The sequence below is a fragment of the Oculina patagonica genome, chromosome 8 (genome assembly GCF_052425735.1).
Source record: "Oculina patagonica isolate OP01 chromosome 8, crgOcupat, whole genome shotgun sequence".
Lineage (NCBI taxonomy): Eukaryota > Metazoa > Cnidaria > Anthozoa > Scleractinia > Oculinidae > Oculina > Oculina patagonica.
The window spans coordinates 17,390,611-17,415,035 of NC_135765.1; the positions used below are offsets into that span (position 1 = coordinate 17,390,611).

Here is a 24,425-nt window from a genome sequence, read left to right on the forward strand (position 1 = left end):
GATTTTCCGGAAGACACCCCTGAAGGTCTACAGTAACCTTAAGCTGGTAGCCTGACAATTCGCCAACTCCTGAGAACACCTTCGGAAAACGATGTGCAATACCATCAATGTCATTGCCCACAGAATAAACGTTTGCCATACCCCCTAGTTCTGGTCCAACTTTCAACACATGCAATCGCTTAGCTGCTGGACTACCGAGTAAACACCTTCCTTCTCCTTGCGTCACGAGGGTCGTTTCCATAGTTTTCCTTCCATTACACTCAATACTCGCCTTAAATTTACCCACAACTGGTAAACAACCATTGCCATACCCTCACAGGTTCCTTTCTTCGGGTTGCAGTTTTGCTTTAAGGCCACTCTTCACAAGGTTGTTAAACTGCCTCTCACTAAGTACAGTAGACTGGGCAACCGAGTCAACAAGCATGCCGGTGGTTGTGTTATCAATCTTGACCATAATCACATTATCCTCACAGGCCCTCTCTCCATTAAAGTTTATAGGGAATGTATAAGGCTCATCCCCACTGTCATACTCAACTTGATTAACTTGCTTGTTCCCTGATTTTGAATCACGTTTAGCATCACTAGAACGCTTTCGTCCACGTCCTCCCCCGTTGTTTACTCTACCACCCTTTTTGCTCTCAATATCATCCTTACAACAAGCTGCCCAGTGCCCTTTCTGACCACACTTTGCACACGTTTTACCCCGAGCTGGACATACCTTATCACGAGCAAAATGTCCCACCGTGCCACATGCATAACACTTCTGGGTTCCAAATCCACTTGACGGTTTCTTGCTGTCGCGGTCCTTGACCATGTTCAAGTTTTTCTGTCCTCCCTCTACTTCGGCAATGTTTTTCGCCTGACGCCGTGCCGTTTCCCACGCTCTCGCTTTCTCTATCGCTGCAGCAAGTTGTATATTTGGCTCCTCAAACAGCTTGGTCCGTAATTCTAAGTAAGAAACTTTCTCCAACAACTGATCTCTCACGGCGAATTCAAGTTCCTCGGGCCCATAGCTACAATGCCTTGCTTGTTTACGAAGTCTGAGCACGAATGAGTCGAGATCTTCTCCCGGTTCTTGCTTTAGCTGGCAAAGAACATGCCTTCCATACGCAGCATTTTCCTGCACTCGAAAATAAGCGTTCAGTGTTCGAACAGTTTGTAAATAAACATCAACATCTTGACCTTCCAGAGCATTGATGATCGCCAGATTCTCGAACATATCCTGCACGCCAGAACCAGCTCGATAAAGTAATTCGTTCCTCTTTCTCGCGGCGTTTTGAAGATTTGCTTTTCCTTCGGCAAAATATGTAAACCCTCGCAGCCAAACACGCCATCGCTCGCTCAATTCCGATTGTGAGCCCGAAATATCCATCGGTTGCATATTTGTCGCCGCCATACCGCTAGAAAGGATTATTCTCGCAATCCTTGTCGCCGATGTAATGTCTGAACACCAAACAGGTCCTCGATGAAGGCGGATCCCACCAAGAAAGCACACACACGTTCTCAAGCCGCCATCTTCCTTTATTGCACTACCCACAATGCCTTAGGGCTGCCTACACAGGCAACCCAGTTAAAAACACACTACAAAAACATTTTTTGCACAAAGCTGTAGTTGGTGACTTCATTGCAAGAGTCTTATCTTTTAAACTTTTCATTTTTAAATATCAAGAGTATTGCAATAATCAGAAAATGGACTCTTTTTCTTTTCGAAGTCTACGTAGTACAGTAAACAGGAACTAATGGTAAAAGTTGTGACAATTTCAAGCTCACTCTGGCTGCTGATTTAAGGACGTTCGCACTAATTGTTATGCGCATCCCTAATGCGCACGTAATTAATGTCGCAATATGCTCTCTTAAATGATCGGTGACCCCTACTTTTTTCTTAACGGATCACTTTTGTTAATTAATATCTACGTTTTGTGAGAAAATGAACAATAACTATCGAGCGGAAGTTTGATTTTTTTGTCGCACTGACGGTTTGAATTCCGCTTTTTGAGCTTTCCTTTTTGCCGTACGACAGTTTCAAACGCGTTTTTCCAGGGTTTAGTTTCACAAAAAAGATGGCAAAACCAGGCATTATTTACGCAACAGACGCACTTCTACAAAATGTGACTAAGATCGTTAGCCTCCGTTTACTCATCTCCGTTATATTTCACAATAAACCCTGTAAAATATGCTGAATTACGTGCGCCAATTTTTCAAAATGAGGGTAGTTTTCCACACGCTTTCTCTCTAAAAAGAAGTCGGTGACCCCAACTTTTTTTGCATTTTTGACACGAGTACACTCATTATCTGACCGCAGCAAAAAAGTTAAAGAAATCTATCGAGTAGAAAATTTTGGCGCGAACGTCCTTAAAGATTGTAACCTCAAACAACTGACGTCTTGTAACAATGTAAGGTGACTTGGTTTGTATTAAGATTGCCAATGACTGCTATGTCTCATTTCTTTCTGATAGATCCACCTGCAATTACTTACTTTCCTCAAAGCAGATACACAGTCAATGAAACAAACAATGTTACCATGGTATGCCGTGCAAATGGTGTGCCAACACCAGAAATTATCTGGAGAAAGTCAGGCAGTAATACGCAGCTTGCATCTGGAGAAGAGTTTTCAATAGTCCATACTAGTGGCAGTGATGATGGTACATACACTTGTACTGCAAAAAATGACCTTGGGCAGGATTCAAGAGAAATCACTCTAAGTGTTCAAAGTAAGTATGCAGTTGATGTTTCAACAATACAACACATATTTTGCATATTATTGCTTTCTACTCATTGGGAATATTATTAACAAAGTAAGGTACAACTGAACCTTCACGGCATGCACATATTATACGTGTTCATGTGTCTCAGTTAGACAGGCTGTGGACTCTGGAGTATCACGTACACCAGACATTTTTGCGGCAAAAACTATCTTACACATCTTATCTTATGTGTGTATGTACATGGGTTACCATATTGTTTATGTACAGTGTAAGATAAGATAAAGATAAGAAACTTTATTTAAGTGTCAAAAACCTTATAGCCTGGAAAATAATACCATACTAATTAGGGGACACTGCTAAAAAACTAAAAGCTACACTAGTACTAAATATAAATACAATAAAAATATATATAAGTCATATAAAAATGTTATTATAATCTATGATATAGAAAAATGTTTAAATCTTAATTGTTAAAAAGAAAAGAAAATAATAATAATAATAATAATGACTTGACTTGAGAGGCACTATGTGCAGCATAGGATGCATCCCTTACAGCCGTTGTCCATTAAGCGAGTTATATCCCTTTTGCGAATACGGTTTGTAAAAGCCTGCAGTATCTTGGCTGAACTGTCAGCCGTAGAAAGTTCGCCCCATAGTTTGGGTCCTACATAACGCAAAGAGTGCTTTCCATAAGTAACAGTGTTGTATCTAGGAGTAGAAAAATCTGATTGTGTCAGTGCTTTCCATAAGTAACAGTGTTGTATCTAGGAGTAGAAAAATCTGATTGTCTCAGGTTATACGTGGAATTATGCTCGTTAAAAATGTTACAGATGCTATTAGGACATAATCTATGTTTAACTTTATACATGAGAATACATATGTCCTGTAAACGCCTGTTCGCTAGCATTGGCAACTTGGCTCTCTCCAGTAGCTCAGTATAACTAGCATGCTTGTTCTTGTAAACGGCCCTCAAGCCCCTTTCCTGTAGTCGTTCAAGTTTGCGTACATCGCTAGCCCTGCAAAAGTGCCATACTAGGTGACAATAAGTACATTTGTATGTGTGTGTGTTGTGGTTCAATCTTACCCTTGGCACAATTTAGTATATCCCATACCAAATACTCCCATACACCAGAAAACAAGAAAATGCCAAATTTTACCAAGGGTAAAGTTGAGCAACAACATATGCACAAACTAAGAAGTAATTATTAAAAATGCATGTAAAGTTATAAACATCTAATGATGGGATATTAGCTACTCTGGGTCGTATGTGTAACTTGAGCTGTTTTAATTGAGTATCAAAAGTAATTTGCATTTGCTTTGGTTTTGTGTAGCTTAACACATGGTGATTGGTCATAAAAAACATGCACCACTTTTTCATCCAGTCAGAAATAAAACCAAAACCAAGTTATTATCATGAGTCGTTATCCCACGCTTCGTGCCGGCAACATGTATTTGCTTTGAGTTTTGATTGGTTCACTGTATTGTCTGTGTCCTTTGTGATTAGCCAGTGGGAACTGGCTAATCACAACTATAGTCAACTAAAAACTGTGCAGCTGTGACTGATTTAATGATTTTCAGCTGCCTCTTCAACTGCGTTTGACGACAAAAACTGTCATTACTTACTATAATTGATTAGCTGTTTATAATTAACTTGCTTAACAATCTTGTTAAAAATAAACTGAATCATAATTTGTTGCAGCACGACCAACCATTGTGACGTCAACTCCTATAAAAACTCAAATTCCTGGTGCAGAAGGTGAGAAAGTTTATTTACCTTGCATTGCCAGTGGCAAGCCATCACCTTCTCTGTCATGGAAAAGACAACTTAATGGAAAAGATCTGAGCTCAATAAACGATGACAATGTTAATGGCATCAGTGTAGGAAAGGACACCAGTGTTATGAAAGTCACTGTCAGTGCAGCTGGTGAGAAGTTCTACTGTGTTGCTGTGAACCTTCTGGGGAGAGATAATCAGGAATATACTATTAGAGAACGAGGTTAGTGACAATACCACCATTGGTTTAGGTTGCTGCTGCTTAGTTTTAACAATGCCTGCCACTGTCATTTAATCAGTTAATCATATATTGAAGGCTACAGTAACTGGAAATAATATTATTGATTTTGAATAATCAATCCCCAACTCCTCTATGAAAGATGACTGCTGGGAATCATGTTAGCTTTGTTTACCATTGCCAAGACTAGGACATGTTTTTGGTACGAATACTTCTGCCATGAGGCTTGCCTCATAGATAGAATTGGGGATTGACAGACCAGTTCTGTGCTCCCATCATACCTTACGAGCACAGATGTTAAACTGATGTCCACCCGCCATATATTGACCGCCTGCATGAAATGTATTCATGCTGTTCCGTGACAATTGTATGAAGTGTTTAGTGATTTTCGAAGACACAAGGTCAGAAGTCTGACCAACTTTTTCAGTTTGAGATCAAAACATTGTGCATAAACTATTCATGTTAAATCCCCTGTAATAGCTTTATTGCACTGGTGTAGTATTGGTAATTATTATACATTGTAGTCACTAGCTGTCTTCTCATTGGCTAAGAGCCTACAGCTTATTCTGGGAATCCGCGCAACCCCGCGCAACCTACAGATTAGTGAATAATCTGCTATCAGATTATTCAATAATCTGTAGGTTGTGCGCGCAATGCATGATTTCCAAGAGCAATGTGTCAGGCATCTGGCGGCGAAGGAAATTCATAGTTCGTCGATTCACTTCTTCAAACGAGAAATAGTTTGACCAAAGTTCAAAAATTGCTAGACAATAAAGTCTCGGCAAACACAAAATGACTAACAAAAATTGGGAAGGAACTATTCCACGATTTAGTAGGACGACCAGCCGGAATTAGCACAAGTTTTGAAACAGGTTGAAATCGTTTGTCATTACTTCCTTTTCCAGAAAAACAATGTATAATAAAACAATTATTAGATTCGGTTTGTGTGATATTCGGAATAATCAAGGTCTCGGTAAGCGACCTTGATTATTCCGGATATCACTAAAACCTCATCCAATAATTGTTTATAATTAAGACTGGATTACTACTTTTAGGTTTCCATTGAAGTTAATATCTCTTTTGACTTTTTAAAGTTATGTTCTTGATAGTGTTAAGAGTTTACATAGGATTAGAGTTACACATCATTAAGAAGGTATTCACTTAACCTTCCTTCCCGTGCATTGCATTCCTTATTTTCAGAAGGCATTCTATAAGGTCATTTGTACGACTCAAAATAATGTGTGTCACTTAAATTTTGAAAGGAAAAGGTGTTTGACATAGAACTATAAAGACTAATGCTCGATTATTTTATTAAAAGGGTTACCAGATGCACCAATTGATGTCAAACTGGTGGCATTTAAAGTAGAGGGTGCTAAAACTGTGAGTGTTAATGTCAGCTGGACTCCTGGTTACAGTGGTGGATATGACCAAGCGTTTACAGTCCATTATCGTTTAAAAGGAAGTGGTAAAATTTCTGTGTATGTTGGTCACCCTGACAATAACATGCACACTATGCAAGGATTGCTCCCTAACAAGACATATGGATTTACTGTTCAAGCTTCTAATCAAGCTAGCAAAAGTCAAGCATCGGCCTTGAAACAAGTCAAGACACCAGGTACCATGGGACATAGCTTTACAGACACCTACTTAATATGTATGGAGACTCGCTTATTATGAACAGTTTGGTACCCTGACGAAAAGCTTGTATGAACTTTCTCTTTCATGTACATAAGGCTACTTAATATGGTGCACAACAATGACACGACCCAAGTGATGCGCTCTCATACATTCAATTAACCTTGCATTCTGACACTGATTACATGCGCACTGTTTAGGCTCATTTGTCGTGTTTATTCCGTGTATAATTTTGTCCCTCAAAGGGCTCAGGCGGGATGAAATCTCGTGTGGAGTTTACGGTCATATATATTTGTGAGCTTGGTGTGTGGCGGAAATGACGTCACACGGCCGCGCGCTGGTGGCCTAATGGTGTGAGGCGTCGAACTTGAAATCAGATCTTTGGGACTGAGGGCGGGGGTTCGAATCCGGCTAGGGTTTTTTTTATTATTATTATTATTATTATATTTTTTGGTGAATCCTGAGCCTTTCATTTTTATACTCCCTCAACGCCTATTCAGGCTATAAACCTTTCATCGCCATCAGGGGCGCGCGGGCGGAGGATTCGAATCCTCCTGCCGTTCGTTCTTTTTTTAATGCCCTCAAATACATGTCCAAAATGCGACTATCCAATAATTTGTCGATGATTTTGAAAACAGCCTGCGCCTCCCAACGCTTTATACCTCTTTACGAACCAGAAAGAGCCGCCATCTTCAAAGCGGAGTAGACCCTGGGAACGAGGGGGTCGCGGTCATGCCCGTTAATAATCCACTCCTTATCTATAACACCTCCCCCCCTCCCTCCCCAACCCAGAGCTTCGTGAGGCCCTGGAAGTCACGTATTACTAGTATATGAATAGTTTAATAGCATTGAACATTGTTAAAAAATGAAAGTTTTCCACATTCTAATACAGGCGAGTTATGGTCAATAATACAGACACTTTTTTGTATTACGTAATTTGTTATCCATGTGTTCCACTATAAAAGAAAGAAACTTTCGAATGTTCTGTTTTAAGAAATGAGAATGCTTTTATTCTCTTTTTGTTGCTTCACTTTCAGAGTCTTCAGTACATCCTGACAGAGGAACCGGTACGTTTAATCTACAGACTCGGTTTTATATTATCTCCCTTTTTAGTTTTTAATTAACAAAATATATCAGAGAAAATTGAATACATCTTGTTCACTGGCCGATACTGTAACTTCATGTCATGTTGCAGATAATTCTGTACATAGAGTCACTCGATCTTTGAAAGTGTAGGTGTTCCAGACTCTGCATAAAACATGCAACAAAGGTTGCATCTGGCCCACGTTATCAATCCAGCTATTTACTAGCTACTGATGAAAATTACACTTAACAAGGTCTATTTGCTTGGAAAAGTTACCTTATTCCTCTCTGTGGCTTGTATTTGTCATTTACCAAAAGCTGATAAGCAATTTTGCAAATTTTTTTTATATGAATTTTGCAAAAGGTATACTTCTCAACAAGTTAGCAGTAATTTAGTCTTACACAACAGGATAGAATTAGTAAAGGCAGGAAGATTTGTACATGTACAAATGTTCCTGTCAATATTTCTATCAAATGAAGAGGCTGGATCTGCTTCAAGCGATAATTATACTTCTGATACTTTTGATTCCAAATTCAATTTACCCAGGATTTTGGATTATTTAGACCTCTCCCTAACAGGGCATCGGGATTTAGTTTATTGGCCTTCTTTACAGTCAACTCTCTCTAAGACGGACACCGTCGGGACCGGCCCTAACTGTCCGTCTTATAGAGGTGTCCGCCTTATAGAGAGTCGAGGTAACATGACATCAGAAATTTTGAGACGATAAAGCTAAACAGCTATGCACAACGAATACACGTCTGTTTTAGTCGCTTACGTTTGCAAAACCTATAAAGTGGAACAAAAATAATAATCAGAGATTCGACTTGTTTGTTAATAACAAACGGTGATACTGTAAGTAAAAAAACTAAATCTACAAGTTTAAGCAGAGAAGTAATGCATTTTAGCGGATTGTTTTTGGTAAATTTGGTATTCTAAAGGCGCTGACCTGCCATGTCGATAACAAGTTTTGAAGTATTATTCACGAAAAAACAACTTTTAGTGCCTGTCCGTTGGCGGTTTTAAAGTGTCCGTTGTCCGTCTTAGAGAGGTGTCCGTCTTACAGAGAGTTTTCTTACAGTAAAATTACTGAAAAACGGCAGGGACCATAACCAGGTGTCCATCTTATGGAGGTGTTCGTCTTATAGAGGTATCCGTTAAGAGAGAGTTGACTGTATTTTCATACAAGGCCTTAATTATTTTTTGGAAGCTCTGAAGCAAATATGTGACATGTTTAAGTAATTACATAGGTGTTCCTTACGTCAAGTTCTGAACTGTGAAGTTGAACTTTTTAAAAACTTGGAATGAACATGAATATTCGAACTTAAAACGGCAATTTTGAAAAAATGGGAGTAATTATTGACCTGTGCAAAAACATTTTATAGGTTATAAATATTTAGATGTAATTCTTGAATGCATTACAATGTATAAATAATTATAAATATCTTTTCAACTTGATTGAAAAGATGTAAATAATTATAAAGGATATTTATTTTGCAAAAAAAAAAAGGTTTTATGTAGCTTGTTACATAAGTCTTCAACAGCTTCCGGTGAAATCCCTCCAACTACCACTTCCGGTTACATTTTCGCGGGCTCTTAGGTTACATCGCCCTTTCGCTCATGGCGGTCAACGAATGAAGACAATTTTCCCCTCCCACCGCTCCCTCCGTTCTGTCGTTGTTGGTTTGGGTTGGCGGGTTCTCCCTCACCTTTGCTGGGATAATACTTTAAGGTTTCCATATTTTAAGCTTTCTATCCTTGAAATAAAAAAATAAACGGCCACACCCGTGGCCAAAATCTGCCAAATGGTAGTCTTGTCGTTTATTATCCCAGCAAACAGAGCTTTGCCAAAGCAACACATACATACTTGTTTATATGCATGGCATTTTATCTAGGAGGAACAGGATACATAAAAATATATATAATTTTAATGTGCTTAATATGTTACTGCCTTTCTTCAACGTTTTTGAATATATGTATATGTATTTCTTCAATGTATTCAAATGTGCCTTTATTTTGAACAGGTGAAAAGTGTGAGAAAAAGTGTGAAGGAAAGCAATCTTGTCGTCAAGTGGGAGAAACTTTTGTCTGTGTTTGCAAACAGGGAAAGAAAGGAAGATACTGTGAAGAAATTGGTATACGTCTATTTTTGTTCTTTTAGTACAATGAGTAATGTATGAATAGACAGCCATTAACAATTATTATTAGGTGGAGGTGGCTACTGGTGGATATTTACCGAGACGCGAAACACCACTAGCCACCGACACTGAGGTGAAAAGACCCTGAGGGAACAACAGCACACCGGAACAGCAAGGATCGAAATGCACCAATCACAGCTGTTGAAAACCAACCAATCACAGCACAGCATCGTGCTTTATAAGGTTACACCCGACCAGTCGACCTTATCGCCTGATGAAGACTAGCAGTGTGCAGTCGAAACGTCGCGTTCTACATCACAAGTGACACTACGTCTTGAGACAAACGATACAATACTTTATTATTATTGTACCCTACCACGATGATTAACAACATTTTTTACGATATAAATAATATTGTTATTAATACAGCAAATCAAAAGATACGTATCATGGTCTACAATTGTTAAGTTCATAACTCAGTTATTTGGTTTTGTATGAACTTTGTTGTCCTTACCAAGACGATTATTTTAGAGAGAGTTACATGTAAGCAAGGATACAAGCAACAGACATACATTGGACTGCCAATTTCTGGAACCTCCCAATATCTTGAACACATTTTCGTGTCCCACGGAAGCTCGAGAAATCAGAACTTCACTGTAATTGCACACAACGCCAAAGTCGCTATTGAGACGTACATTTGTGTATAAACGGTCCCATGGCGATGGCTGTCATCTCAGCTTTGATGATCATATCAAACACGAAAAGCTTTAATTACTCGATTGTTTGTTTATCAATACAACATAGCACTTTGCTTAATTTAGACTAGATAAATCAGAAAAACACCTTAATGTAAGAGGTTAAGGGTTAACAGGACAAGTATATATTCGTAAAATTCTCCAACATGATGTCAGAAATGAATGATAACCAAATATTAACTACCATATTCAAAGATGACTCTTTAGTCTTCTTATTTCATTGCGGAACATGTCATTTTTTTTAAAGATGACTATTGCTTATTATTTTGGTTTGAAATTACATGTATACAAACATGGGTAAATGTACAAACATTTTTTGAACTACGTTTGCCGGTACTTACTTGGTTCATCTGCGTTGCATGTATTAATATTGATGGTGTTTTTCTTTTGTTCCTACAAACAGACGTTTTAAGAAAGACTTTTGATATCGGAATTGAATTCAACATGGAGTATAAAAAAGAGTATGGTGACTTGGAGAATGCAGAAACAAAAAAGATTGTCAAGAGAATAGAGGATGCTGTAAGTGTTTTTTTATGATTTGGAGACAAAACCTTGTATTAAAAATAACAAGAATTTGGTTATGAAGAGACGTCAAAAAGATAGTCGTGCGTAAGTGGTACAAGCTACGCGAAAATAATTTGTCAGTTCGTCCGTTAGGAGCTGGTTATAACCTTTATTTTTATACTGGTCGAATACTCTACTACATTTACCATACTCAAATTTGCGATTAGCCAATCAGTAGTCTTGTCTACTGTCTTGATATCCTGCATGCTTTATCAAGTCACTGAACAGATATTTGGATAAATCGCAAAAAGGCTAATCATATGATATGGTACTCCGGTAAACAATTTGGTTTGACACAAACTAATCATACTAATTATGGCCTTATGCGTCTACTGGCGCAAGGAGAGTTCATGATGAATCAAACTAATTTGGTACACGTAGGCAGCATATCAAACCCGTGGGTATTTTGGCCTTATCGCGTCTCGCCATGATATAAACCATGGCTCGACGAAACTCCCCTGATATGCAACCAAAGCCTATACGTACCAAAAGGGTACAAATGGTATAAAGTGTTGAGCTGTAGAAGACTTGCAGGAACTAAATCGGGGGTGGAAGAGGAATTATCAGAAGTGACTTATTCATTATTCCTTTCACATTTTTCACGACTTATTCATTATTCATTTTGAGACTTTTCTTGTTATTCATTATTCCCTATCGCCTAACTAAAGTGACCGTTCATTTTGTGTGGGATGGGGGTGGAATTTGATCGACAGTCCCTGAAAAATGCATTTGCCCTCCCTCGTCATCAGATATTTTTACCCTGCCCCGCTTCGTAAATCCTAATTCTTTATATGACCCCCTCCCTCCAACAAATGACAACGTATCAAGCTAAATTTCGAATATCAGACAAAATTGCAGTTTGAAGTGACAACAAAAATACTGTAGTATATTGATGAGACGTGATTGTCACTGTGTCGATAACTGTGGGTCAGCTTTAATTGTTTGCAACCAGATAGTTAGTGGGATAGACTTCGTGCTGCCTGATACATGACAAAGTAGGGGGGTCCGGAAAATGTTCATTTTTTTAATCTCAGAAACGCTATTTTAGGCATTCTGGTAGAAGTTTGCACTATATTAGATGCCCATCATGCAATTAATTGTTTTGGGTTTTCCCACCCTCTCTTTGGCCTGCAGATAAGAAGATAATGTTTGAGCACGGTGAATAACCACTATTCATTATTCCTTTACTGGAAATGACTTATTGATTATTCCAAGCATTAAACCTTAAATATTTCTTACTCATTTTCTGTTTTAGCCCGTTATTCAGTATTCATTATTCCCCTTCCACTCCCGAAACTAAAATAGGTCTTTTTTGCTAGGCTTTACATGTGACAAACATCCAAAATTGTTCTAAAATTGGTTTTCTCATTAACTTGATAGGACGCACAAAGATACTCATCACTCAGTATTTCCATGACCTTGTAGACCAGTGTTTAGTATGAAATGTTACGTGCGTTTTTTTTAAACTTTGCATGTAAAATTAACATATTCTATCAATCACGTCAGGTAATGAAGGAATACAAAGGCTCTGGTATCAGTAGAGCAAAGGTGACGAGATTGAGGTAATTTGTTTTAACTTGACACTACAATAAGCTTGTACTCAGTTCTTAGACAAGAACCAACCAGAAAAAGCTGCGGTGAAACGACAGAAATTTAAAAACAAAAAGAAAACAGAAAAGTACTTCAAAGATAAGGAAATAATTTTCACTGTTCAAAATTTGATACGTTACCAGTCTTGGTGATATGGCTTCACCCGGGCCTCAATCAAAAGAATGCTTTGGAAGTTTTATGCACCTTGTACGTACCTTGTTTAATGCGACATTGTTATTTTTTTAATGTTATTACCTTATAGGAAGGGAAGCGTCGTTGCAGACATGGTACTGACATTTAGTAGATTTCTTGGAGAAAGTGAAGTAGCAGCACTGCTATCCAAAGCAGCAAGCGATGATAAAATTGGCGAGGTTCCAGTCAGTCGAGTGGTAACTGGTGAATTTATTAAACCTAAAGACGAAAGTGAGGAATGTGAAGCATTCTTTGAGGGAGGAGATTGTAAGAAGGGTATGTGTGTTACAAATCATTTGTTTAAAGAAACGTTTCAAAGGTGAGGATAAAGTTAACAACGAAACCATCATATTATTGATATCACTTATCATTAAATCATATCACTCAGCCTCTAAAGAGCTCAGTTTTTGTTTTCTTTAAATACGTAAACTATGCCGTTGGCCTTTGTTTAAACTGGCCAATTAAACTGCAAGAAATAATTGGCCATGTCAGTAGAAGCAGAAGCCATAAGAAAGTTGTCAAAAAGATATTAAAATATCTTTTTAACTTAATGAAATTTAAAAATTTCATTAAAGGTGTGGTTATTGTTCATCGTGGTGTAGGATAGAAAATATGAACGTTTATTCCTTTGTCTCACGATGACATCGCTTTGAGGTGTTGATCGCGACGTTTCGACTAAAATGCTGCAATAACTATGCTAAACTTTTATTTTCTTCAAAGTTGAGTTTATTGTGAGGTGTTTGGCTCGGTCGTATAGACAATTCAACACCGCGCTTCACTGACTGAGAATGGTGTAAATCATAGGCTTGGTATTGGTCAGTCTGTATGGGCTACCTGTAGACACTGATAGTGAGACGGCTGTCTGAATCCCTTGTAACGGCTGACGTGTCGAGAAAGGGGATAGTGTTATCCTTATCTAATTCCATGGAAAAACGAATACTGAGTTGTTGTTGTTTAGGTGTTGCAAAAAGCTGTCGACGTGGAAAAAATGTGTTATATTTTTGGGTATCTTCATTACATATGACGTCAAGCTACTTGTTGAGAAAAATTTTAAACAAAGATTGAAGAAAATTGCAAAGTTAATAAATCTTTGGAAGTCAAGAAACCTTTCAATTCATGGCAAAGTTAACATAATTAAAGCAATTCTTCTCCCAAAAATGATCTTTCCAAGCTCTTTTTTAAGCACTCCGTCATCGGTAGTAAAAGAATTTAACTCCTTGGTTTTTAACTTCCTGTGGAATTGGAAAGATAAAGTTACCCGACGTTCAACGTACGCACCTTATAACTTAGGTGGTCTTAAAATGATCGACTATAAAAACTAGTGCTCTGGTTTTTGGAAGCTTTACCTCAATTATCTTTTGAGCAACCAAAGGGGATTATATTTCTTTCAATGCAATTATGATGTGAATCAATTAAATATTTCATCAACCTTTTACCTTGAACTTTTATTATGGTGGTCTGAATTAAGAGAACGCGCAGACCCTGACAGAGGTTTCAAATATATTTTATGGAATAATGAAGAAATTTTGATTGAGGGCAGGACTATTTTTTATAGGCAGTACTTTAATAATGGTGTTGTTTTCACAAAGGACCTGCTTTTTGATAAGACAAATACTGAGTCTTGCAGTACCATGAAAATACAAGGTTTATCAAATACAAACTTTTTAGTTTGGACTGGTCTAAGACAATCTGTCCCACTGAACCTACGTGGCAATGTGCCTAGCTCTAAGGAAAACATTGATATAGAAAATTATAAATGTCGAAACTACTATTGTCACTTAATAAAACTCAAATATGAAAAACCTAGCAAATGGGATAAACTCGGTCTAGAATTTAATTTGAGAGAAGATCAAATTTCATGGGCATACCTTCTACCTTGAGGGTAGCAAGCGAACCCTATGTACGCTCCTTTCAATACAAGGTTGTAAATTCTATTCTCTTTTCAAATGACCGCCTGTTTAAAATAGGCTACGTAACAAACCCTAACTGTACTTTTTGTCAAGTAAGTCGAGAAACTATCAATCACTTTTTGTTTGAATGCACTTTTTCAAAGTCCTTTTGGAATACGGTGACCGTTAATACTTTGAACAGGCTTGGTAGTTGCGGGTGTCTTTTGTTACGCGATGTTATTACTGAAATTCTGAAGGAGGGAATGGACTTGGTAAACTATATAATAATTTTAGGAAAACGTATCTTTGGACCTGTAAACGAAAAGTAATTAAATCCAACTTTGATCACTTCAAACAAATTTTAGAAATCAAATACGAAACTGAAAATTATATAGCTTTTAAGACAAATCAGATTAACGTGTTCAACAAAAAATGGAAAGCATTTGAGGAAAACGTCTAGAATAAGTAACTTTAAGTAATAAGTTAGGTATGGTAAAGTAATTACTCCTGTTGTAATTATAATTTGTATGCTTTAGTATACGGTGTAAAAAAAGCCTTGAAAAACTAAATTGTAAAGTTAAAATCTATTGCACATAGGTGTAGGTTAAATCTTATCCTTTTATTTTGTAAAGTGTTGATTATCAATAAAAAATAAAAAAAGCTGTCGACGTAGTCTCGAACCTGTAGCATATCAATAAAGATAGCTTCCAAACAAGTAAACAACACAGCTTCAATATGGCTGAACAACACAACACTTTATTCGCTAAGCATCCTGGGTACATATGGTGCAATAGCTTAACACAACTTCCGGTTATGTAACAGTAGTCTAAATATATTACACTGCTTCCCCCTAAAAAGAACTAGCAATGTACTTCTACTTAAGGCATAATCTACTGCTACAAGTCAAGTTTAATAACTGGTTTTCTAACCCTCTGAGATCTTCGCAAAACTAGTGGCGTGCTACTTTCAACTGTTGAAGATGCAATAGGATCCTCAGTTTCAGAGGAAGTTACACCTGGCTCGGAAATACTAACACTATCATCAGTAGCAATCTGATCACTTGACTCAGGCACCATGACCTCTGGTTCACTCACATCATCTGGTACATTATCATGTGCCTTTATCATATGATCAGTGTGGACATATCTGGTTTTGTGTCCTGTCCTAACTACATACGTTCTAGGTCCACAAACTTTAATTACAGTGCCAGGAATCCACTTATCCGTCTTAGAATTAGCCCTTGTGTTTCGTACGCGCACCCTGTCATTTCTTGTGAATGGTCTATTCCGCTTACATTTCAGATCCTTGTACATTTTCTGTTTCTCCTGTTTATCTTCAACGACCTGTGCTAGATTAGGCTTAATTAAACTTAACCTTGTTCTTAGGCGACGCTTCACCATCAACTCAGCAGGGGTAACCCCGGTTGTACTATGAGGGGTAGTGCGGTACCTGAATAGAAAATTTGCAAGTCTATGTTTCATAGACATTCCCTTTTTACCCTCAAGCACTTGTTTGACCAATGCATCCTTAACGACTCTCACGGACCTCTCTGCTGCCCCATTGGATTGAGGGTGATAGGGTGGAACTAAGGTGTGCTTGATACCATTTTTGCGCATGAACTCAGAAAATTCAGTGGATGTAAATTGTGGTCCGTTGTCAGATACCACTTCTTCGGGTAGGCCATGAGTGGCAAAAATGAGACGGAGTTCATTGACAGTCCGTTCAGTGGTTGTAGAGGTCATATGTTGCACCTCAATCCACTTAGAGTGGCTATCAATTACAACAAGAAAGTAATCATTACCCTTTTGACAGAAGTCAATATGAATCCTCTGGAATGGTCTGGTTGGCCACTTCCATGGGATCAGGGGTGCACTAGGTGGGGCATTTCTAACATTTTGGCATACTGTGCAAACTCTCACTTCTTCCTCAATTTCCTGATCCATTTTTGGCCACCACATACACGTACGAGCAATTGCTTTCATACTACATATACCAGGGTGCTCCCAGTGTAGCTGCCCCAACATCTTGGTTCTAAAGATCGGTGGAATAACGACCCTAGAACCCCAAAGAACACAATCCTGTTCACAGGACAACTCATTCCTTCGGTTATGATATGGTTTCAGGGTCTCATCAGGACAACTCTCTGGCCAACCTGACATCACAAATTGATGTACTTTACTCAGTACAGGGTCCACAAGTGTTGCCTTTCCTATATCCTCTGCCGTTACTGGAAAATCATCATCAATTGCACTCACACTATAAATTGCACTCTCACTTCCTACAGTGGAATTCCCATGTGGTAACCTTGAAAGTGCATCACAATTAGCGTGGTCTTCAGATCTTTTGTACTCAATCTCATAGTCATATGCTGAGAGTACTAGGGCCCACCTCTGCATCCGTGCTGCCGCTAGTGTTGGGATAGCAGATTTTGGACTGAGAATTGCCAACAATGGTTTGTGATCAGTAATCAAAGTAAATTTACGCCCGTATAAGAACTGATGAAATTTTTTTACACCAAAAACAATTGACAACGCTTCGCGCTCAATTTGTGCATAGTTCTTTTCACTTGAACTCAGTGTCCGAGACGCATAGGCAATTGGCCTTTCCTGGCCGTCGTCCATCACATGGCTGATGACAGCTCCGAGTCCATAACTGGACGCATCACATGCAAGTCTTAGTTCACGGTTCCCATCATAATGCACCAAAAGTGCATCGCTGGTGAGACTTTGTTTACAAGCTTCGTATGCTTGCTGACACTCTTTTGTCCATACCCACTGGACACCTTTTTTTAGGAGCTCATGTAATGGTGCTAGTGTAGTTGCTAAATCAGGTAGAAATGGGTGGTAGTATTGGACCATACCCAAAAAGGATCTTAGCTCGCTTACATTCTGTGGTACTGGTGCTTTCTTTACAGCATCCACCTTCTCTTCAACTGGATGTAGGCCTTCAGCATCTATTTTCAGGCCTAAGTAGACAACTTCTGTCTTCAGGAATTCGCACTTTGGCAATTTCAAATGAATGTTATATTTGTGCAGCCTTTCCAGGACCTCAGCTAGGATTTTGATATTTTCTTGCCAACTGACACCACCAATAAGAATGTCATCCTGCTTACAAACACATTTTTCTACCCCTTGCAAAATCATATCCATTTTAGCTTGGAAAATCTTAGGCGCTGATTTAACCCCATAGGGTAATTTGGTGTAGGAATAGAGTCCTTTGTGAGTGCTTATAGTTAGGTACTCAAGGCTTTCGTTATCAACACTTAACTGCGCATATGCATGCGACAAATCAAGTTTGCTGAAAACTTTGGATCCTGAGAGGGCAGCGTACAAGTCTTGTTGGGTAGGGAGGGGATATTGTTCATCTTCTACAGCTGAGTTGATGGTTACTTTGTAGTCCCCACAAATTCTCACTGACTTGTCAGCTTTTGGTACAACTACTATTGGGCTTGCCCAGTTTGATCTTTCAGTTTTTACTATCACCCCATGCTTCTCAAGTTTATCCAACTCCTTTTCTACTTCTTCTTTCAGTGCATAGGGGACCCTTCGTGGTTTGATAAATATGGGCTTTGCACCATCTTTCATAGTGATGTGTACTTCCAACCCTTTCATACCCTCATAGCTCTCTTCAAATAACTCACTATGTTTAGCTAAAAGATCATTAATTTGCCTTTTGGCACTAGTTGATTCACAACTTGTTACACTGAATATTTCACCCCACTCAAGCTTCACATGTTTGAGCCAATTTCGACCCAGTAAAGTAGGCTTATTCTCATAGTTAGCTACAACCATGGGCAGTGTATACTTTTGGCCCTTGTACACGACATCACATTGCATCTCCCCACACACTGCAAGGGTTTCACCCGTATAGGTTTTCAATTCAACTTTTGATGGATAAAGTGGGTAATTACTGAATTTCTGAGTATTGTACAGGCCCGCAAATGATCCCGGCCCGCAAATGATCCTGGGACCGCAAATGATCCCAATTTGGACCGCAAATGATCACAGTACCGGAAATGATTCGTGTAAATGATACAACAAAATATTCAGAATGGCGTGGACTTTATAAATAGTCTACGGATGGTGATATTTATAAAAGACAAGCGCCGTTGCAAAAACGCAACGATAAAAAGCGGTAAAAATACCGTGCGAAATTAATTAACATGTGAACATTTAAGTTTTTCGTTTAGAAAATGCATGGCAAAAATATACATGAATCTTCGAAGATGTCTCTGCTGTCTAATTAATCACTTTGAATTTTTTCCTGTACAATGCTGCCAAGGTAAACACGAGCTTCCTTTTCCTTGGAAGCGCACAAAATTTCTACGTGCGAATTTCGGAGGTTATGACACACTTGTAGTTTATAAGCCATTATTTGAAAACACATTTTCCTTCACAATTCGCTCTTGCAAATATTAAGTTATTACAGTAAGCGATTGAGGTATTATCACAGCGTCTCTGGGTAGATTTATTTGCATACCGCACACGTAGAGCTGTCACTTTTGCACGTGCAAATTTCTTACTGTCAATCATCTCCGCCCCTGCACTGAAAGTTACGCGAAACCGTAGCTCAAATCCTGTGTCAGAATTTATTTCAGTGACCTGATAAAGACATTTGAAGGAAAAAATAAACCACAGATTTCGAAAGAGAGTAGCTCAAGAACAAGAGGCGGAGGTGATTGCAGTAAGCAACAAAACTCAAATTTCTTCTAGACTTTTCCGTGACTTTTCGTCTAGACATTGTCGCTTTAATTAAACGCTGCGTGATGCGTGTAAATGAATGGCTATCAGCTAAAAGCATTTCGCTGCAATAAATATTTTTTTTAGAGAGAGTTCTTATTTCTGTTGGTTGGATTGTTAAACTTTATGTCGCGTTTTAGTTCAGTAATCAGTACATATGTAGCAGCTATATCGATATATCAGTTTTGAATTAAAATCGTTCAAATACGAAACATTCTCTGGCGTTAATTGTTTTTGTTATTGCTGTATTATAAAGAAAAAAACTGGTTCAAATAAATGTTAAATCCCCTGTCCAGATTCTTTAGTCCACGCAAATCCATTATTTACGGTCGGGCGACTGTTTCCGGTCAAGGGATCATTTACGGTTCAATTTGGGGATCATTTCCGGTCCTGGGATCATTTGCGGTCCAATTTGGGGATCATTTGCTGTCCCGGGATCATTTGCGGGCCGGGATCATTTGCGGGCCTGTACAGTATACATACTCTTACTCATTATTGAGTAATCGGCAGCAGTATCTACCTCCATTGCACATGGTGAACCATTAATGGTTGTTTCTACAGTATAACCTTTGTTGGTAGGATTATCTGTACCAACTGCGTACAAGGAATATATACCCAACTCATCATCGTCACCACACTCTTTGCGTGGTTCTAACAGAGTATGAACATTACCTTTACCCTTACAAGACTGATCTACATTTTTACTTTGGCACACCGATGCAATGTGACCGATTTTCCTACATTTATAGCATGTTGCTGACTTAAACTTACACTTTGGTGCAGCATGCTTACCACCACATCGATAACATGAAGGTTCATTAGTGTTTACAGTCTCCAGTTTGTTCACAGTTTCCAGTTTATTCACAATGCCTTCGCTGTCAACACTTGCACTGACAGGGCGGAATTCTTGGGTATTCTTCTCTGCCATCTCCATTGACTTTGCTATCTGGCAAGCTTTCTCGAAGGTAAGATCTTCGGTATTCAACAGCTTATTCTGGATTTTGGGATTGTTCAATCCGCACACAAAACGGTCTCTCAGAGCTCGATTTAAAAACTCTCCATAGTTGCAATGAATTGATAGCTTCTTCAATGCCACAATAAAGTCACTGATGGGCTCACCTGGTTTCTGGTGGCGTGTGCCGAAATGAAAACTCTCCGCAATCTCTAATGGCGCTGGATTGTAATGCTTCTCAAGTGCCTTAACAATATCAGCAAAAGGAGTGTCTCTTGGTTTTGCTGGCACCAACAGATTGCTCAGGGTAGAATATGCTTCAGGTCCAATCTCATTCAGAAAAATAGCACGTTTCCTTTCTCTTACGGCGAGATTGGCATCCTCGTTTCCCTCGCCTGTTTCTTCTCGGATGTTATTCGCTAGGAAAAACATCTCCATTCTTTCAACATATGAGCGAAAAGTCTCTCTCTCTTGAACAAATTCGCCAACACGACCGAATAGTACATTTGCCGCCATTCCGATAGGTTGCACGTGTTGAACGACTCGAAAACTTTAGCCAGCCGACTACTGTCAAAAACACACTTTTTCCTCACACAGAGAAAATCAAGGCTTCGTAGGGTTTCTTATGCGTCTTAGTGCATGTAGAGTGTAAGATCCTCGTCGCCAAAATGTAGCATATCAATAAAGATAGCTTCCAAACAAGTAAACAACACAGCTTCAATATGGCTGAACAACACAACACTTTATTCGCTAAGCATCCTGGGTACATATGGTGCAATAGCTTAACACAACTTCCGGTTATGTAACAGTAGTCTAAATATATTACAGAACCAATATTGTTTTGTTGTGAGTGAACAATAAATTGACAGTTGTGGTTTTGTCGGTGAATTATTTCTCATTAAAGGGATATTTAAAATCTTACGTATGTCCTTATTTCTCTTGCCCCCTAGCCAAGCCTGCTATGATTGCAGTACTCGGTGTGGTTGGTGGTGTTGCAGTTTTGGTTGTAATTGTAGCAGTAATTGCTTACAGCATACGCTGGAAGAATTTTCATCAAGGCTCCTCCAACGGTAAGCTTTCATGACGTCTGGCTCATAGTAGTTTGATACAACTGATAATACATTTTTTGATGTATATGTACGTTACCCTTTTTTGCACCTAGTCAAGGCGAAGTGAAAAGGCTTAGTCTTTGTTTGGGCTTAATAGCCCTATCAGACCTTCATTGCAGGATTTCCCCCAGCAATAAATTCCCTGGTACACATTTCTACACTTCGGGGGAGAGAAGCATTACACAGAGTAACGTGTCTTGCCCAAAAAACAACACAGTGCGTCATAAGAAACCTTCAAAAACAAAAAGGGATAAACGAACAGCTACTGATCGGCTAAAGTACATCCTCTTTTCAAAATTGCGATAAAACCTCAAGGGGGAGGGGAGTGGCATCCCCCCTTAAACGTCCGAGGATAAATATGTAGACGTTTTTGATACATTACCGATTGTATGATAACGGATTAAATTGTGAGAGTTGAAGGAGTAGGGATGGCGCAGTGGTTAGGGCGCTCGCCTCCCACCAATGTGGCCCGGGATCGATTCCTTCCCAGTGCCATATGTGGGTTGAGTTTTTAGATACACTTGAACAATATGGGACAAAGAAAAATGCACTCCAGGGTCTTATTTGCAATGTTTTTGAACAAATAGACATTACAGCCATATTCAGTGATGAAGTTGAATTTTCAGATTACTAGTGGTCTTGGCAACTCATTTGTGACATGAGTAACCCATAATCTGACAGCGGTGAAAGTTTGAGAATAGAAATCGATGTAAGAAGATTTTCGCACGAACATCCCAAAACGGAGTCATGTCATCCCGGTTTGTACGAACTGTTGCAAAATTCTGCATCATTTCATTTCTTCCATCAAGGGAAAATAGTTGGGAACCGAATTATAATAATAGGCACTCGCTCTTTTGGCAAGTTTGCTGATTTTTGGAAAGCACAGACCATAAACAGAGGCAAATGAAAGCGTTTTTGACGTAGACTTAGCACGTTAGAGAGTTGTACTTCAGTTTACGGTTCTTGTTGTAAGAAATCTGAACTGTCACCTCGGAGCGGTTGTCTCTGATAGACGACTTTATAATATTTCTACTAAGTTTACAGTTAACCATTAATCTTTTCCTTCCATTCTCACTATAAAATTGGTAATTAAGTGCATCATTATCATCATCATCATCATCATCATCATCATCATCATCATCATCGTAGCTTAGTGGTTTTGTTCACCGTCGGTCAGGGCGTGGAAAATCGTGAGTGTGGTTCCCGTTTGACGACTGATTAATTTGTTTTTTCATGTTTCCTTTCCTTTTATTCACAGATAAATCTGCACAATGGATTAAGCCAAATGGGTAACACGTTTTGAGTAACTTATCACAAAATAAAGAAAAAAGAAAACGATACAAAAAACACAAAGCAAAACATAAAGCAATGCTCTTTTAGGCGTAATAAAGATATATAAAAGATATAAACGAATAAACAAGAAACAAAATTGCTTCACTTATCCTAGGAGTGCTCAATGCAAAAATATGCAGAGCAAAATACAAATAAGAAGGAAAGTATTATAAGTTACTCGAGTTTTACGTTCAAGGCGATCATCAGATAAAGAAAGATATAAATATGAGCCACGGTTGATAAGTAAAATGAAATGATCTTTGCTCTGTATGTGCAAGTTATTTAGGCAATTGCTTTCTTACCCTACCGCTATTTCTTTAAAGCCTAGCTTTCTGTAAGACGTTCATTTGCCATGTTTCAGTCTCCTTTTTCTTGGCTCAGTAAATAATGAAATATTTCTGTGTTTTTCTTTTTGATAGGAATGTTGCAGATGGTGAGAGGGATATAAAACCCAAAGTGAATACAGGATATAAGGATGAGAGAGTGAATGTCCAGAGTTATCCATCTCAGACCCCAGTGGTGACATTCAAGAGCTCGAACCCAGCCCAGACACCTGGAATAGCAATCAACGACTCCAGTGTGACTAAGGTGAGGTTCAAACTCACTTCAGTTTACAGCTTTTTTAGCCCTGATTCAAAAAGATATCTATAACGAGAAAACAATTGATTAACAGTTTCTGAGAGGTATTCTCGCATTGAAAAGTAAAAGTTCAAGAGTAATCACAACCATCGCATAACCTTTATTTTGTGACAAAACTTTAGTCATTGTTCTAACTAACTGAGAGGATAATGGTCAGCTATGACCGTATACCTCTAAACGCATTAACAGAAAGCCAAAAGCAACCAAGAAAAGGTTGATTAGGGTACAGCCTGCCATACATATTTTGTGTGCTTCACGTCACTTCGTACTCCTCATAAAACTCCAATGCTGCTGACTTTGCAATGTAGCAAATAAACAACAGGAAACTCCAGTGTATCCCATGTTCCTTCTTTTTAGTTTTTTAAGCTTTTTAAGCCATGTTATTACTAGCTGATTCTTTCTGATATTATCTATTATCGGCCTATTATCTATATATAATGAAAGTTAAAAAAGGTAAGATGCTTTTGTGGTAAAACTTTATACCCACAGAGGCAGTTGTAGAAAAGGAGTTACAAGTATCTGAATAGCTCTATTACGCTGCTTGGCGGAGAGGAGGGAGTCAAAGGAAGGTCAAATTTTAGGTAATTCTCACCCAATTATATTTTACCTTGTAGTAAACAGGAATGACGAAGCCGGAGGCAATTTGGCTGATGTACGTGTTCGTATTGAGTAGAATCCTGGCGTAAAGTTTATGTTTCCTTTAAGCAAAATTTTTTATTTTGCATTAGTTATGTCTTTCTTATAGGTAACCATAAAATATATATAACTTTCTGATTACTGATCGACAATGCTGTTTTTTGATTGAGTGTAACGCAGCAGGGTAACTCCATGAAAGACTACAGCTATGGCCGAAAATGAATTTACTGACAAATATGAAATGTTCACTGGCTTGTTTGATTGCTTAACAAGTGGCGGCAGAAATTTCTGGTTTGCTGGCTTTGGCTCGCTTCTTGTCATTTTATTTTTTTGTTGATCTTTGTTTTTGGCTGTTAGTACCTTTGTTTCTTAACAATGGGGATATTAGAAAGGATCGGGTAAAGTGGCCTCAAGATGCTGGAGAAGTTTCGACCGACTTCTAAAGTTATTCGGGTAGT

General features: G+C 38.6%; 3 protein-coding genes across 6 annotated transcripts in view; 1 reads left to right on the forward strand and 2 right to left on the reverse strand.

The window, feature by feature from the left end:
* LOC144662776 (uncharacterized) overlaps window positions 1-24,425 on the reverse strand; it is a 238,480-nt gene that overhangs the window by 154,343 nt on the left and 59,712 nt on the right.
* The window catches only part of LOC144662801 (protein turtle homolog B-like), a 41,053-nt gene that overhangs the window by 15,384 nt on the left and 1,244 nt on the right, over window positions 1-24,425 (forward strand). The window contains exons 5-16 of one of the 4 annotated variants that reach the window (XM_078523738.1): window positions 2,457-2,711; window positions 4,405-4,701; window positions 6,035-6,331; window positions 7,389-7,418; window positions 9,457-9,567; window positions 10,729-10,844; window positions 12,396-12,451; window positions 12,742-12,947; window positions 21,202-21,321; window positions 22,619-22,649; window positions 23,112-23,280; window positions 23,946-24,425. The exon at window positions 23,946-24,425 is cut by the window's right edge and continues 1,244 nt beyond it. In XM_078523738.1, the coding sequence (XP_078379864.1) occupies window positions 2,457-2,711; window positions 4,405-4,701; window positions 6,035-6,331; window positions 7,389-7,418; window positions 9,457-9,567; window positions 10,729-10,844; window positions 12,396-12,451; window positions 12,742-12,947; window positions 21,202-21,321; window positions 22,619-22,649; window positions 23,112-23,280; window positions 23,946-23,948 (1,691 nt within the window). In that variant the 3' untranslated portion in view covers window positions 23,949-24,425. Of the gene's footprint in view, window positions 1-2,456; window positions 2,712-4,404; window positions 4,702-6,034; window positions 6,332-7,388; window positions 7,419-9,456; window positions 9,568-10,728; window positions 10,845-12,395; window positions 12,452-12,741; window positions 12,948-21,201; window positions 21,322-22,618; window positions 22,650-22,832; window positions 23,068-23,111; window positions 23,281-23,820; window positions 23,910-23,945 lie in introns of those variants that run through there. The other 3 variants (XM_078523737.1, XM_078523740.1, XM_078523739.1) reach the window with 3 other exon arrangements.
* LOC144663152 (uncharacterized) lies at window positions 19,754-21,069 on the reverse strand. Its single transcript, XM_078524084.1, has one exon. The coding sequence runs from the start codon at window positions 20,765-20,767 to the stop codon at window positions 19,754-19,756; it is 1,014 nt and encodes a 337-aa protein (XP_078380210.1). The 5' UTR covers window positions 20,768-21,069.

Excerpts from the sequence above, each read along its gene's own strand:
- LOC144663152 (XM_078524084.1), bottom strand. The coding sequence starts at position 20,767 with ATGGCGGCAAATGTACTATTCGGTCGTGTTGGCGAATTTGTTCAAGAG.